This window comes from Aquarana catesbeiana, linkage group LG04 (genome assembly GCF_042186555.1).
Source record: "Aquarana catesbeiana isolate 2022-GZ linkage group LG04, ASM4218655v1, whole genome shotgun sequence".
Taxonomy (NCBI): Eukaryota; Metazoa; Chordata; class Amphibia; order Anura; family Ranidae; genus Aquarana; species Aquarana catesbeiana.
Window position 1 is genome coordinate 275,418,674 of NC_133327.1, and position 16,903 is coordinate 275,435,576.

Sequence of the window (16,903 nt, forward strand, 5' to 3'; positions counted from 1 at the left end):
TGTCCTCCGGAATCTCTTCCCATGCATCACGAACCCACGTTGCTATCAATTCTATGTCGGGCTTCATCAGATTTCCACCTTTTGTCAGTCGGGCTTGACCAGATGACATCCATTCATGCCACCTCTTTCGCACAGTCTTTGAAAGGTTTATTTAAACACACATCTAGCGGCTGCAGTACAGATGTAAGCCCACCTGGAATAACGGCCAAAGTAACTTGAGAAGATTTTGCCAATTTTTTTATGTCATCAGATGTGTGGGCTCTGAACATATCCCAAACTAGCAATGGTGGTTTTTTCTTTAAGGCTGCTCCTGGTCGTCCGTTCCAAATTTCTTCCGGCCATTTTTTTGTTCCGTCTTCATCCATCCAGCCTTTAATATGTGCGCACACTGTAATTCGTGGTGGGAATTTGACCTTTTTAGGCAAGGTCTTTCTTTTAAAAATAATGACAGGCCGCAGCTTGGTTCCATTAGCCAAACATTACAGAACGACTGTGAAATGTTTTTTTTTTTTTTTTTCATTTTTGGTTCTGAGAAAAATAGTTTTGGCTCCCAAACTTGCCACAGTTCTGTTGCTTGGAAGATCAAAGGTCATAGGTGTTTCATCCATATTTCCAATATCTTCCAGGTCATAGTTATGGATCCTTCTTTGATTTATAATGAATAAATGGAATTACATCACTTTTTCATCAAGGTCTTTTGGCAACTTCTGTGAAATCTTTGTTCTTTGCTGCAAACATAGGCCAAACCCATTCATGAAGCGGTACACCATCCTGACGCAACAAAATTTTCAATGCCTGGTGCTTTTAATTTGTCATCTTTAGCCATTTGAAGGGCACGTAAGCGAATTCCCATGCATGTTACGCAGTAACCATTTTGACGACACTCCATAACCCATTTATGCAATTCAGTCTCTAGAGCCCCATATGAAGTTGTTAAACCACTCCAAGCTTTTTTATCCTTTGGAATCTTTTCCAAGTCAGGTTTCATTTTCCGCCAGTCCCTCACTAGTTTTTCACCAACACAAAATTCCCTACTTGCAATACAATTATTGCTTTCTTCTGCTCTTGACACAACCTTAAGTTTGAAACCAGCTTCGTATGAACTGAGTTTTTGTTTTGGTCCAGGATTACTGGTAGAAGTATTGGGATCCATTTCTAACAGGATAAAAAAAAAAGACTTGTATAGTTTGAGGCCTAATGCAGGCTGATGATATTACAGAATGTGATGACATGACTGTTTGCATAGAGCAGCATGTGTTAGGGCTCATAATATACATTCTACCAGTGCCCATGAAATGCAGCCTGCCAGTGTCCATTATATACAGCATTCCAGTGTCCATTATGCTGGTATATAGCCTGCCAGTGTCCATTATATACAGTCTTCCAGTGTGCATTATGCCGGTATATAGCCTGCCAGTGTCCTTTATATACAGCCTTCCAGTGTCCATTATGCCAGTATACAGCCTGCCAGTGTCCATTATATACAGCCTGCCAGTGTCCATTATATACAGCCTGCCAGTGCCCATTATACCAGTATATAGCCTGCCAGTGCCCATTATACTGGTATATAGCCTTCCAGTGCCCATTATATATATGGTAGCCATTGTAAATATCACACAACCTGGTCCCAAAACACTATCAATAATCTGGTCCCAATACACACAACCTGGTCCCAATACACTATCAATAATCTGGTCCTAGATCTGGTGTGTATATGTATATATATAGATAGATAGATAGATAGATCTATCTATATAACATAACATAACGGATACTGGAGTGGAGTAGTTATTTCACTCACCGCATGTAAGATCGCGCTGTGTCAGATGCAGCCGCCGCGGTAGCGATGTCCCACCTCCTATGACATACGGCACAGTGATTCCTAGCATTGGAACACTGTGCTGTCTGTCACAAGAGGAGGCAGGACATCGCTATGTGGCTGGCGATGTAAAACGCCAAAAAATGGGCTGAAAAATTCGACTTATACTCGAGTATATACGGTATTCGGGTCTTTGTTAATGTGCTTGAAAAGATAACACATTTTGTAAAATTTACTTGACATCATGATATTGCAGCATTTATTTTTCTCCCAGGAGCAAGAAAACAAATATACTCTATTTTTACATATACAATATATTGTAAAAGTTGTACATACAACTACGGTATATAAATATTTAAGGTTTCCTCTACTAAGAGTCACCCTGTAGGATTCTTCTGTGGTAGGAAGTCCAGGACCCTTTCTTGTCCTCCTTCACATATTTTTATGGCTAAATAAATTAAACCTATGCTAGAAAAATTACATACAGTGCACCTGGAAAGTATTCACAGCGCTTCACTTTTTACATATTTTTGTTAGGTTACAGCCTTATTCCAAAATAGATTAAATGAATGATTTTCCTCAAAATTCTACAATCATTACCCCATAATGACAATGTGAAAGAAGTTTGTTTGAAATCTTTGCACATTTATTAAAAATTAAAAACAAAAAAAATCACATGTACATAAGTATTCACAGCCTTTGCCATGACACTCAAAATTGAGCTCAGGTGTATCCTGTTTCCACTGATCATCCTTGAGATTTTTTTACAACTTGATTAGTGTCCACCTGTGGTAAATTCAGTTGATTGGACACGATTTGGAAAGGCACACACCTGTCTATGTAAAGTCCTACAGTTAACAGTGCGTGTCAGAGCACACACAAAGCCATGAAGTCCAAGGAATTATCTGTTGACCTCCTAGACAGGATTGTATCAAGGCACAGATCTGGGGATAGGTACAGAAAAATGTCTACAGCATTGAAGGTCCCAATGAGCACGGTGTCCTCCATCATCCCTAAATGAACCACCAGGACTCTTCCTAGAGCGATCTGGCCAAGCTGAGCAATCGGGGGAGGAGGGCCTAAGTCAGGGAGGTGACCGAGAAACTGATGGTCACTCTGACAGAGCTCCAGCATTTTTCTGTGAAAAGAGGAGAACCTTCCAGAGAAACAACTATCTCTATAGCACTCCAACAATCAGGCCTGTATGATATCATGGCCAGATAGAAGCCACTCCTCAGTTAGACACGTGATAGCCCACCTGGAGTTTGCCAAAAGGCACCTGAAGGACTCTGACCATGAGAAACAAAATTCTCTGGTGGGATGAAACAAAGATTGAATTCTTAGGCCTGAATGGCAAGTGTCAAGTCTGGAGGAAACCAGGCACCGCTCATCACCTGGCCAATACCATCCCTACAGTGAAGCATGGGGGTGGCAGCATCATGCTATGGGGATGTTTTTCAGTGGCAGGAACTGGGAGACTAGTCAGGATCAAGGGAAAGATGAATGCAGCAATGTACAGAGACATCCTTGTTGAAAAACCTGCTCCAGAGCGCTCTTGAGCTCAGATGGGGCGAAGATTCATCTTCCAACAGGACACCGACCCTAAGCACACAACCAGGATAACAAAGGAGTGGCTATGGGACAACTCTGTAAATGTCCTTGAGTGGCCCAGTCAGAGCCCAGAGTTGAACCCGACTGAGTATGTCTAGGGAGATCTGAAAATGGCTGTGCACCAACGCTCCCCATCCAACCTGATGGAGCTTGAAAGGTCCTGCAAAGAAAAATGGAAGAAACTGCCCCAAAACAGGTGTGCCAAGCTTGTTGCATCATACTCAAAATGACTTGAGGCTGTAATTGGTACCAAAGGTGCTTCAACAAAGTCTTTAGCAAAGGCTGTGAATACTTATGTACATGTGATTTTTTTTGTTTTTGTTTTTTATATAAATTTGCAAAGAAACTTCTTTCACATTGTCATTATGGGGTATTGTTTGTAGAATTTTGAGGAAAATAATGAATTTAAAGCATAACTCCACTTTTGTTGAGAAAAAAACCTTCCCCCCTCTGTGATCTGTGTACATTGCAAGGATTATAACAACCTTTGTTGCAGATTCCTACCTTTTGGTTGTTCTGAAGAAATCCCTGTGTGTTTGTGTGTACCTCTGGGATTAATGGGAGGGGTTTCATATTAGTCAGCTGTGGGGCACTAATGAGGAAAGCTGCTGGACCTGCATCTCTTTTAGATGTGTCCCTATTGGAATTATCTCACCAAAAATGACATTTTTGTTGCAGGGGATGCCTGAAATATGACTTGTATCTAAGCCCAGGTTCACACTGACAGTGGGAATTAAACTTGCACTATTTCATTCCTGCATGTCAGTCCTGACTTCAGGGGCGATCTCAGAGACATCTGTGTGGGTTTCTGCACATATGTCTATTGAAATCGCACCCTGAAGTTGGCAAAAGTAGTACAGCAACTATTTTTGGGAATCGTTGCGGCGCCGCACCATTTCGTATGGTGCCATTGCCGGCAATAGCCGCCGATGGGGCATGCAATTTGACATGGCTCAGGCAGACTTCTGGGAAAATTGGTGAGCCAATCACAGAAGCAGGAAATGTTTCTGGGGAGTGGTCAGTACACATATTGTGTACAGAACAACTCCAGGTGGTCATATTGCATTTATAGAAAATGTACAGTAGCTGCAGATTGAAAAAGGTAATTTTTAGTAACATTCAATTACAATATGACTTGTATCACAATTGTACACTCTATATTAATTTTTCTTTATTTGCTATTTTGTTCCCCCACGAAAGTGGAGTTGCCCTTTAATCAATTTTGTTTTAAAGTGGATATAAACCCACCCATCCTTTCTAAACTACTGCCATAGTGGTATTGGTTATCTATAAGGATATACATGCCTCCTGCGTGTATCCTTACCTGTCAAATGTCTCCCCTCTGTCTGTTATGAAACCCAAAAAACGGCAGATTCTGTGGGTGGGACTGTTGTCCGGAGCTCGGTGGGTGGAGTCGTGATGTTAGTAGACCCCCCCGCCCACCTCTACACTTTACTTGTCAACATTTTCTCCTGTGTATTTCTTACACTGAACTTCTGCTATGATCACTAACATCCAGTCAAAACCCAGAAAAGTCACCACATGACTTCAGCATGCCCAATCATGCTGAGGTATGGAGCAGCCAATCCTGGGAGAGCTGAAGAAGAAAGAAGGAGGGGATCTGAAGTACACAGAATGACTATCTAAGGCTTGTGCATGAAATATGTAAATCACATGTCACTCACAGCAAGGGGGAAGAACTGACTCCTATTTCTGTGTCAGTTTTTATCTCACAGAAAAAAGATAAGATAACTGCTCAGAGCTGGATTAACTCTTCGTGGCAAGACTGGGCACAGCAGACATGAAAATCTATGCTGTACAAGGTGCAAGCCTTAATTAAAAAAATTTTTTTTCGGGTTTACATCCACTTTAAGGCTGTAAAATAACAAAATGTGGAAAAAGTGAAGCACTGTGAATACTTTTTGAATGCACTGTAGCCTTTTATTGCTGAGCTCTTTGAAACTTGTAGTTGTCTGGCTATCATTGTGGTTTAAAGTATATGTAATACATATAAAAAAAAGTTCTCAGTTGCATAGGGATATTAGAGAGCTGGGGAGGAGAAACGACAGTATACAGATCTTCCCAGTGAATGGCTGTGCAGCGGGGGGCATGTCAGCACAAGTCTGATCATTGGAGGAGAGCAGGCTGAGTTCCCAGCACTGCTAGAAAACTGACCATGCTGTGCTTTCATGCCTAGTGTGGTCAGTTTTTAATAGGACAATAGAGTGATTGGCAGGAACACTAGGCATTTCACACATTTGCGGGTGTATTCGGCCGCTTTTAACCCCCGCTACGGGCCGAAAAAGGGTTAAAACCACCCGCAAAGCGCTGACGCAGTATCGCTTTGCCGGCGGTATAGCTGCGCTGCCCCATTGAGGTTACAGAAGACAGCCGGCGGTGTACACTTATATGGGTGTATCCCGTGCTTGCGCCGTGGGCCTGGACCGCGCGGTTGGGACACAGAGGTCTGGGGCACGTGCGTTTGACAATTGCAACAAGTTTGAAGGGTCTTTTGTATAAGGCTGTGATAGCTGCTATACGCTGGATTTCAGCCTATAGCTCAGAGGGAGTACTTTTATTCCTCTACTCTTGTAAGCAATGTCTTCCAGAAGACGAGGTACGAGGAGCAGGGCAAGTCCAGGGGTTAAAGTTCCTCCTCCAAAAACAGGGGATCTGCCTCAGGTTGCTGCAACCTCAGTCTCCACTGAAAGACCTGTGGCATCTGGCCTGACTGAGCCATTGCATTTGTCAGGCGTAGTGGCCACTACCAATGTCCCTGCCTCGGCTTATGTTACTAAGGATGACTTAGCATCAGCCCTAGCTGGCCTTGAGGGCAAAATAGCGTGTATGATTGCCACAGTAACGCAGGGAAGGAAGAAGCGTCATAGATCTCCCTCTCCTGAGCCTGGCCCCAGTGGAGAATCACTTGAGCACCAGGACTCGCTTAGCCAGATGGGTCCATGTGATCTGCATCCAGAGTGGGCAGAGGATTTGGAGGAAGTGGCCGTAAAGGATAAAGAGGAAGGAGAGGCTGAAGTTTCCTCAACGGAGGATTCAGGTTCTGGGGAACCAATTTCGGCCTCCCAATCCCAAAATTGTTTATCCAGTCGCTAGCGGAAATGGTAATAGCTGGGTTTAAGTTACCCCCAGTTCAGGAGCCTGGACTCTCCTATTCTACTTTAGGATCCTTGCAACCTCAGCAAGGCTCCCAGGCATTCCCTTTGCATCTATTGTTGGAGCAGGTGATTTACGCTGACTGGGACCACCCTGACAGGATATACTTGCCTCCGAAAAGGTTTTCCTTTTTATATCCTACGGAGGAAAAATTCAGGAAGAAGTGGGATACACCTTTGGTTGATGCTGCCATTTCTTCAGTGAATAAAAGCCTAACCTGTCCGGTGGATAATGCCTAGGTGTTTAAAGATCCGGCAGATAAAAAAACTGGAATCCTTGCTAAAGGCTTCCTTCGCGGTAGCTGGGTCAGCAGTACAGCCGGCAGTTGCGGCTATAGGTATTTGCCAGTCCCCGAAGGACCGTTTTAAAAGGTTGGTTAAGAACCTACCTTTTCAGGAGGAATCTACCGACGAATTGTCGGAACTTCCTCGCGCTTTATGTTTTGCTGTAGATGCATTAAAAGACTCGATCCAGCAGATGTCTCGTTTTGCGCTACTTTCAATTCATATGCGGAGAGTCTTGTGGTTAAAGAACTGGTCTGCCGAGACGCCATGCAAAAGGCTGCTCACGGCTTTTCCTTTCCCATCAATCTGCTGGAGATTCGGGCAGTTCGCTTGGCTCTCCTATTCTGGACTTCCAGATTGCGGGGTCTTCCTGTCCGAGTCCAATCCGACAACTCCACGCTGGTGGCATACATCAACCACCAAGGAGGCACCCGGAGCCAGGCGGCCCAAAAGGAGGTAAATCATATATTAACTTGGGCAGAAAGGCATGTGCCGTTTCTTTCAGTGGTCTTTATTCCGGGGGTGGACAATTGGCAGGCAGACTATCTAAGTCGCCAGCAATTGTTACCAGGGGAGTGGTCCCTTCATCCCAAAGTTTTTCTTCAAATCTGCCAGCACTGGGGATCCCAGATGTGGATCTTCTGACATCCAGATTCAATGCTAAGCTGGACAGGTTTGTATCCAGGACCAAGGATCCACTTGCTGTCGGGACAGACGCGTTGGTGGTTCCCTGGGATCAGTATTCCCTAATCTATGCTTTTCCTCCGATCCAGATCCTGCCGCACCTGCTACGCAGGATACAGGAAGAACAGAAACCAGTGATCCTGGTGGCCCCAGATTGGCCTAGGAGTTCTTGGTACACAGAGATTGTGAGGATGGCAGTGGGGGACCCATTGTGCCTCCCATACCGTCCAGACTAGTTATCCCAAGGTCCCATATTCCATCCTTCTTTACGGTCGCTAAATTTGATGACATGGCTATTGAGACCAGAGTACTGAAAGACCGTGGCATTAGAGGTTCAGTCTTGTCTACTCTGATAAATGCTAGAAAACCAGTTTCTAGAAGTATTTACCATAGGGTCTGGAAGTCATACATTTCCTGGTGCGAGAGGAGAAGATGGCACCCTCGCAGGTGTACGATTGGGAGGGTCCTTGCTTTTCTTCAAGCAGGAGTTGATTTGAACCTAGCTTTGGGGACCTTTTTAAAGGTCAAATTTCGGCCTTATCGTTTTTTTTTTCCCAGAGTCCAATTGCATCTCATTCTTTAGTGCGAACCGGGGTAATGCACTTAAGGCCGCCGGTTAAGCCACCCTTATGCCCCTGGGACCTGAACTTGGTGCTATCAGCTCTACAAAGTCAACCTTTTGAACCTATTGAGCATATTCCTTTAATCCTATTAACTAGGAAATTGGTCTTTTTGGTGGCCATAACCTCGGCTAGAAGGGTGTCAGAGTTGGCCGCCCTTTCTTGTGAAAAACCTTTTTTATTTTTACATCAGGACAAGGTGGTCATGCGCCCCCGTCCAGATTTTTTGCCTGAAGTGGTTTCCAATTTCCATTTGAATCAGGATATCGTTTTACCTTCCTTTTTTCCAAACCCTAAGTCTAGGGAAGAAAAGTCGCTTCACTCACTGGATGTGGTGAGAGCAATCAAGGTTTACTTAAGGATGTCAGCTCCTTTTCAAAATACTGACTCCCTTTTTGTCCTGCCGGAGGGTCCTAAAAAGGGACAGGCAGCGACTAGTTCAACTATCTCCTAGGTGGATTCGCCAGGTCATTATCCAGGCTTATGGGTTAAAACTCAAGGTTCCACCTCGGTATCTGAAAGCTCACTCCACTAGAGGAGTTATTGCGTCATGGGCAGTGCGCCAACAGGTGTCTGTGGCTCATGTTTGCAAAAGCGGCCGCTTGGTCTTCAGTTAATACGTTCACCAGGTTTTACCAGGTGGATGTTAGGTCTCAAAGGGAGACTGTTTTTGGCCACAGCGTGCTGCAAGCAGCTTTATAAGTCCTGGCCTGGATGGGGTTTAGGAATACTGTGTTCTCTCCCCTCGAATGCATTGCTTTAGGACATCCCAGATAGTCATTATTATGGTGCTCTCTGTCCTGTGATGTACGATAAAGAAAAATGGATTTTTAAAACCGCTTACCTGTAAAATCCTTTTCTTGGAGTAAATCACGGGACACAGAGGTCCCTCCCTTCTTTTCTGGGATCTTCATTGCTTGCTACAAAACTAAGGTACTTCCCGTGTGGGAGGGGTTATATGGGAGGAACCTTCTAACTATTGGTTGCCAGTGTCCAATCGCCTAAAGGTAGCATATAACCCAGATAGTTATTATTATGGTGCTCTGTGTCCCGTGATGTACTCCAAGAAAAGGATTTTACAGGTGAGCGGTTTTAAAAATTCATTTTTTGCCTTTTATGTGCTTTTGATTTGGGCTACATATATTTTTTTTTTTTTTTTTTTTTTTAGCACAGATTTCCTTTAGGAAAAGGTTGTTTGTTTTTTAACCTTTTGCGTATGGACTGCCTGCCTGCAATGTACTGCAGACAGGCAGCCTGTGCAGGCATAGCGATGTACCCATTGGTGGCTGCTCGATTCCGGGTTAAGGGGACATACATGCGCGCCTCCCTACTGACACCCGCTGTGATTGTACACAGTGGGAGTCTGTCAGCAAGTCCTGGAGGGGACCTGCTCATTGGCTGTGTGCTATTACAGCCCAGAGCCCTGTGTTGACAATCAACACAGGGCTCTGTACAGAGGGAACAATCTTTGTTTCTTATCCCTGCAGGGATAAGAAACAAAAAGACCTTTAGTAAAAATCAGCACACATTACACATTGTTAAGCTGGCCATACATTATAAAATGTTCTTATTTAATTTCCTTTAGATTTACTTTTGTCTATGTAGTGTAAGAGCCTACAAATTGAAAGTGTTTAGGTTTGACCTTTTATATTGATATGGGTTTGGTAAATCCAAAGGAAAATGGTACAAAAAATGGTATAATGTATGGCCAGTCTTAGGCACACATTTAACCCCTTGACCGCCCTTGATAACCACTTCCTAGTCAATGTCATTAGTACAGTGTGTATTAGCAGTCAGTCATACTTTCGTACTTTTGCACTCCCTTTCAAGTCACTGATCACTGGCATTAGTAGTGGTAGTAAAAAAAAAAAAAAAAAAAATTCCAATATGTATACTATAGTTAGTAGACACTAGAAGTTTCATGCAATCCAATCAATATATACTTATTGAGATTTTGTTTTACCAAAGACATGTAGCAGAATACATTTTGGCCAAAATTTATGAATAAATTGATTACTTTTTAAAATTATTATTGCATATGTGTTATAGCAGAAAGTAAAACGTGTGTATGTGTATATATATGTGTGTGTATATATGTGTGTGTGTGTATGTGTGTGTGTGTATGTGTATATGTATGTATGTATGTGTATATATATATATATATATATATATATATATATATATATATATATATATATATATATATATATATATATATATATATATATATATATATATAAGCTAGCCTTACTTTCAATATTTCAATCTCTGCTACCATTTGTGTCGCAAATTGTTACATGCCTTGTTCCTTCAGTAGACTCTTGCTCATTATCACCTATTTATTCTAGGCTCTGGCATTCCAGAGATGAAGACTATCCTGCGTGGTGTGGTGCTAAAAGAATATCTTACCCTTAAAACTTTTATTGCCAAAGTCATTGGACTAACTTGTGCCCTTGGTAGTGGAATGCCACTTGGAAAAGAAGTGAGTATGGTGCTGTTTGAGGTGTTTTTAAGTACTTGACAACTTCTTGTTTGCTTGTTGTCATACTTATCGTAAAGATTTATCCAACTGTTCAGCGAAGTTGACCCCTAATTACCAGAGGTAGAAACCCAGATGTGTCCCCTACATCTGCTGCAGCAAAAGGACAACTGTTTTTACTTATATTGCTGCTAAAAGTAAAATGTGAGGGTTCCATCAAAGGTGATTGTGAAAGACACTATAAATGCGCTGGATTCATTTCAGAGTTTTCCAAGAGAAAGTATGGGTTACAATAATTACAGTGTAATTGTAAGGAGAAAGTTCAGGTAAGAAACATGACCTTATGTTACTAAGAAAATTGGCAGTCACTCATGACAACAATGGCAATTGTGATGCCAGGAAAATATCTAATATATAGTATAAGGAACTCTTCTTATTTTGTCTGCTGGATTGAGCACAAATAATATATTTGACCACCTAGCTAATCCTGCACTGTCCTGCAGCAATCCGCTGAAAGGCACTGCACTCCAGGGCCCATGATGCCATCCTCTTTGCTGACCTCATCAGGGAGCTGTCTGTCTCTTCTGCATCTTAGCAGCTAGCCCCCTGATGATGCCTAACTGCAGATACCCATTTTATTCTACATAGCCTCAAAGCTTCTTGATAAGCGTGATGTGGGAATCCCTGAAAGTTTTGCAGTGAGGGGAGGTTAATGCATTCTTTCCTAGGTGAGAAAAGCAGAAGTGCAGGGTGTGCTCGCTAGGAAAATCGTAACGTTTACTACGACCCAAAAGTTACAAAAAACTATCCCAGCAGTGAGGCTCCCTTGCTCTGCAAAGGGTCAATGCTGGTTAACTCTAGGCATTGAGAAACAAGGTGTACCTTTCCTCTGCTCTGTCTTGTGATCTGACCTTTTCTGTCCATGTACAATGCAGGGCTATTGACCTTGCATTGTAACCGATGACAACATTGTGTGACCGCTGGCTGGGGCACTTAAAAGGGAAGATGCTTCCAGGGTACCAGCCTCGCACATGGAGGGAGCCTGCTGGAGAAGGAGTAAGGTAAATATTATACACTATTCCTCATACCCTAATGTTAAGAGGGTGGGGCACTGCAAGGGTAATTTTTTTTTTTTTTTTTTGTAATTCCTGGAGTTGGGTTTTAAAACATTCATATATTCACTGCTTTTAAACTGACGTTCAGCATTGCCATGTCTTATACCAGTCTTTCTCAACTTTTACTCTGGACAAACCCTTGAAATAATTATGAGGCCACAGGGATCCCCGCATAAAAATTACACCTTTATTCTGTTTGAGAACTCTGAGCATGCCCATCTTTTTTTGATAGCATATGATAACATTACTAAAGTGATCCTTGCATCATAAGGGTTCAGGGCATACGTAAATTAAAGCATCAGCTGTTATTAAACAAAATATAATTGACAATTCATTGCGTGCCGTATTCATAGTTACATAGTAGGTGAGTTTGAAAAAAGACACAAGTCCATCAAGTCCAACCAATGTGTGTGATTATATGTTAGTATTACATTGTATATCCTGTATGTTGTGGTCGTTCAGGTGCTTATAGTTTTTTGAAACTATCGATGCTCCTCGCTGATACCACGCCTGTGGAAGGGAATTCCACATCCTTGTTGCTCTTACAGTAAAGAACCCTCTATGTAGCTTAAGGGTAAACCTCTTTTCTTCTAATTTTAATGAGTGGCCATATGTCTTGTTAAACTCCCTTCCGCGAAAAAGTTTTATCCTTATTGTGGGATCACCAATACGGTATTTGTAAATTGAAATCCTATCCCCTCTCAAGCGTCTCTTCGGAGAGAATAAGTTCAGTGCTCGCAACCTTTCCTCATAACTAACATCCTCCAGACCCTTTATTAGCTTTGTTGCCCTTCTTTGTACTTGCTCCATTTCCAGTACATCCTTCCTGAGGACTGCAGCCCTGAGGACCGAGCGGGTGAATTATCGTTTTATCTCTGGAGTTGATCCCCTTTATAATGCATGCCAATATTCTGTTTGCTTTGTTTGTAGCAGCTTGGCTGCCCACCCCATTAATTTGTTCAGATCTTTTTGCAAGGTTTCCACATCCTGCTGAGAAGTTATTGCCCTGCTTAGTTTAGTATCGTCCGCAAATACAGAGATTAAACCCTATCCTCCAGGTCATTTATGAACAAATTAAATAGGATTGGTCCCAGTACAGAACTCTGGGGGACCCCACTACCCACCAAGTACTCCTCATTTATCACCACCCTCTGAACTCGCCCTTGTAGCCAGTTTTCAATTCATATACTCATCCTATGGTCCATGCCAACGGACCTTATTTTGTACAATAAACGTTTATGGGGAACTGTGTCAAATGCTTTTGCAAAATCCAGATACACCACATCTATGGGCCTTCCTTTATCTATATGGCAACTCACCTCCTCATAGAAGGTTAATAGATTGGTTTGGCAACAACGATTCTTCATGAATCCATGCTGATTACTGCTAATGATACCATTCTCATTACTAAAATCATGTATATAGTCCCTTATCATACCCTCCAAGAACTTGCATACTATTGATGTTAGGCTAACTGGTCTGTAATTCCCAGGGATGTATTTTGGGCCCTTTTTAAATATCGGTGCTACATTGGCTTTTCTCCAATCAGCTGGTACTATTCCAGTCAGTAGACCGTCAAGTAATTAACAGACCATTGTTCCTAATTTTTACTGACTGAGTTTCTTAAATACCCTAGGGTGCAAGCCATCTGGTCCCTGTGATTTATTAATGTTAGGTTTCCCAAGTCTAATTCTAATTCTGTCCTCTGTTAACCATGGATTGCTTCCTGTGATGTGTCATGAGGACAAACACTGCAGTTTTGGTTACTAAAGCCCCCCAATTCCCTCGTGAAGACTGAGGAGAAGAATAAATTCAATACCGTTGTCATCTCCCAAACCTTTGTAACCAGATGTCCTTCCTCATTCTTTATGGGGCCAGTATGGTCTGTCCTCCCTTTTTTACTGTTTACATATTTAAAGAATTTCTTTTTTTTGCTGTCCTCCGCTATGTGTCTTTCGTGTTCTATCCTAGCCGCCCTAATTGCACCCTTACATTTCTTGTTGCATTCTTTTATAAAGTCTGAATGCTGATGATGATCCCTCAACCTTGTATTTTTTGAAGGCCTTCTCCTTTTCTTTTTATACATTTGCATTTTTACATTGGAGTTAGGCCATCCAGGACTTTTGTTCGATCTTTTAAATGTATTACCCAATGGGGTGCATTGGCTAATGCCCTTATTTAATATGCTCTTAAAGCAAACCCATCTCTCCTCCGTGTTCTTTGTTCCTAAGATTTTATCCCAATTTATGCCTTCTAGCAAGGTTCGTAGTTTAGGGAAGTTGGCTCTTTTGAAATTCATTGTCTTTGTATTCCCCTTATTTTTCCTATTTGTGTGATTTTATACTGAAGCCAGTTGACCTGTGATCGCTGTTTCCTAAATTGCCCCGTATTTCCACAACCGTGATCAGGTCTGTATTGCTGGTAATCGGTAGATCCAGTAACGTTATATTTCTAGTTAGTGCGTCTACCATCTGAACGATGAAATTGTCCTGCAAGACATTTAGGAACTAGCAAGCCTTAGACGAATGCGTGGTTCCCTCTGCCCAGTCTATGTCTGGATAATTAAAATCCTCCATTATGATAACACTTCCCATCCTTCCTGCTAATCCAAATTGTGATAGGAGATCCGTCTCCCCCACGCCCTCCGGTTAGGGGACCTATAGCATACTCCCAATATTATTTTCCCCTTAGCTTCATCCCTTTGGAGCTCTACCCATAAGGATTCCACCTCCTCCCTAGCTCCCTTAGTGATGTCATCTCTCACATTCACTTGTACATTATTCTTGATATAAAGGCATACCCCTCCCCCTTTTCTACCCCCTCTATCCCTGCAATAAAGGGTATACCCTTGAATGGTTGCCAGCCAATCATGAGAGCTGTTGAACCAGGTCTCTGAAATTCCCACAAAATCCAAATCCTCCTCATACACCGGTATCTCTAGTTCACCCATCTTCTGGCATTGGTGAACATGCCACGTAGTTTAGACCGGTCGCATACCATCCTCTTATTGGGTGTTCCGAGATTGCAACTAGGACTTGTTACTATACTTACTTGTTACTATACTTGGGTTTATGTGCTTTAGTCAACCTACCACTAATGCCCCAGCTGATCTCTGATCTTCACCCTCCTCATTTAGGTGCAGTTCGTCCCTTCTATAGGACTGAGAAGTCGGCCCAGTCCTCCAAGAACCCAAACCCCTTCTTACTACACCAGCTCCTCAGCCACTTGTTTACTTCCCTAATCTCTCTCTGCCTTTCTGATGTGGCTCGATGTACCGATAGTATTCCTGAGAATACTACCTTGGAGGTCCTTTTTCCTCCTAAGTCCCTAAAATTGTTATTTAGGACACTCCATCTGCCTCTGATGTCATTGGTGCCAACGTGCATCATGACAGCCGGGTCTTCCCCAGCCCCTCCCAGTAATCTGTCCACCAGATCCGTGATGTGCCAAACCTGAGCGACCGGTAGATGACATACAGTTAGGCGCTTCAGGTCTTTGTTACAGATTGCCCTTTCTGTCCTTCTAAGAATTGAGTGCCCTACCATCAGAATCCGTCTTTCCTTTCCCTTCGCTTCCCCCCACTCTCACTGGAGGAGTTCTTCCCCTGGCAGCTAGGAAAGTCCCTTAGCTCCAGCAGTGCTGGTCCCTGACTGGTTTCACCAATGTCACTCAATGGAGGGTACTTATTGGGATGCTCCAGCCCTGGATAGGCCTCCCTGGCACTTCCCCCCTCTACCCTTCCTGACTGTCACCTATCTACTCTTTTCTAGTGCCTGCACCGCTTCGCCTCCACCCGCCTCTCTGCTCGCACCTGCCGGGTATGTTCCCAGCTCTCCTTTATTATGGAGGGTCTTCCCAGTGCTGACAGTTGCTTCCCCAGATTCAGAACCTGGGCTTCCAGGGAAACAATGTGCTAACATTTTGCACAGCAGTATTCGCCCTTGATCAGATGATCAAGGAACGCATACATGCCACAAGATGTACACCGCATCTCCACACCTGCCGGGCATCGTACCTATTAATTTAATGAGGATTGGGGATTATACCCTGTCCAAATTACCTAATAACTAGCTTCCTAACACTAATACTCAACAAGACAATACACAGGTACTCGCAGATCAACGTGTACACACAATACACAAGTACACACAATACACAAGTACCAACGATCCACACACACAGTACTCAAACAACACTCAGGTACTTACAATACACAGGTACTACCTGACACTAATACTCAATACAGCCCACGTGCATTTCCAGCACTCATGTACTTACAATACACAGGTACTTTGACCCCTGTTATAACCTCCTGTTTTCAACGCTGGTTTTAAACTCACCACTTAGTCCAGTTCCATTTGGTCAAAGTTCCAGCAAACTCAAAGATGAGCATGCTCAAAATGAGTTCTACAGAAAGTTATATAAAAAGTATTCAGTTAGATCATTAAATGTAAGACCCTAATTGAGCCTTGGCTTATGGCATGAGAGCTTGCAATAAGTCATATGCTTTGTCTAAGCTAAGATGTCTAAGTATGCATGCCATGGCCTAATTGTAAGCAAAGGAAAGAATTGTAATTTGTCATTTGAGGCTGTGCATGGGATTTAAATAATAAGTTTCCTTTGATAGAAGACCCAAAATGTGCCCTCCTCCTTCCCTCATCAGTTTGCTAAATATAATGATGTTGCAGTGTGGTCCTGTGTTAGACATGAAACAAGGCTGAAGGTAATAGTTTTAATGGCCAACTGCTGTCAAACATAGCAAGTCCCTTCTAATAAAAGGAAAGTTCAGTTTAATATAAATCATATTGTATTTTTAAAGTTTGCTATAATTTCCATTAAGTTAGAAATTGGACTCATACCTGGCCTTCTTCCCAGTGCCTCGCCTGTTCTTTGTCCAAGCGCATTGTTTAGATGTACTGTAGCCCAGCATCTTGTGGCACACATGCATTGGTCTTCACCCAAATGAATAATGGGCATTGCTAGCTCAGCAGTAGGGATGCTGTCTGGGAAGGCCAAGTTTCCAAATGGTCATGCAGCATTTTAAAAGCAACTGGAACTACTACTTTGTGTGTGTGTGTGTGTGTGTGTGTGTGTGTGTGTGTGTGTGTGTGTGTGTG

General features: G+C 42.8%; 1 protein-coding gene across 3 annotated transcripts in view; it reads left to right on the forward strand.

Moving 5' to 3' along the window:
* CLCN2 (chloride voltage-gated channel 2) overlaps positions 1 to 16,903 on the forward strand; it is a 571,730-nt gene that overhangs the window by 203,235 nt on the left and 351,592 nt on the right. For all 3 annotated transcript variants that reach the window (XM_073626607.1, XM_073626608.1, XM_073626609.1), the window contains one exon: positions 10,541 to 10,674. In XM_073626607.1, the coding sequence (XP_073482708.1) occupies positions 10,541 to 10,674 (134 nt within the window). The remainder of the gene's footprint in view (positions 1 to 10,540; positions 10,675 to 16,903) is intronic.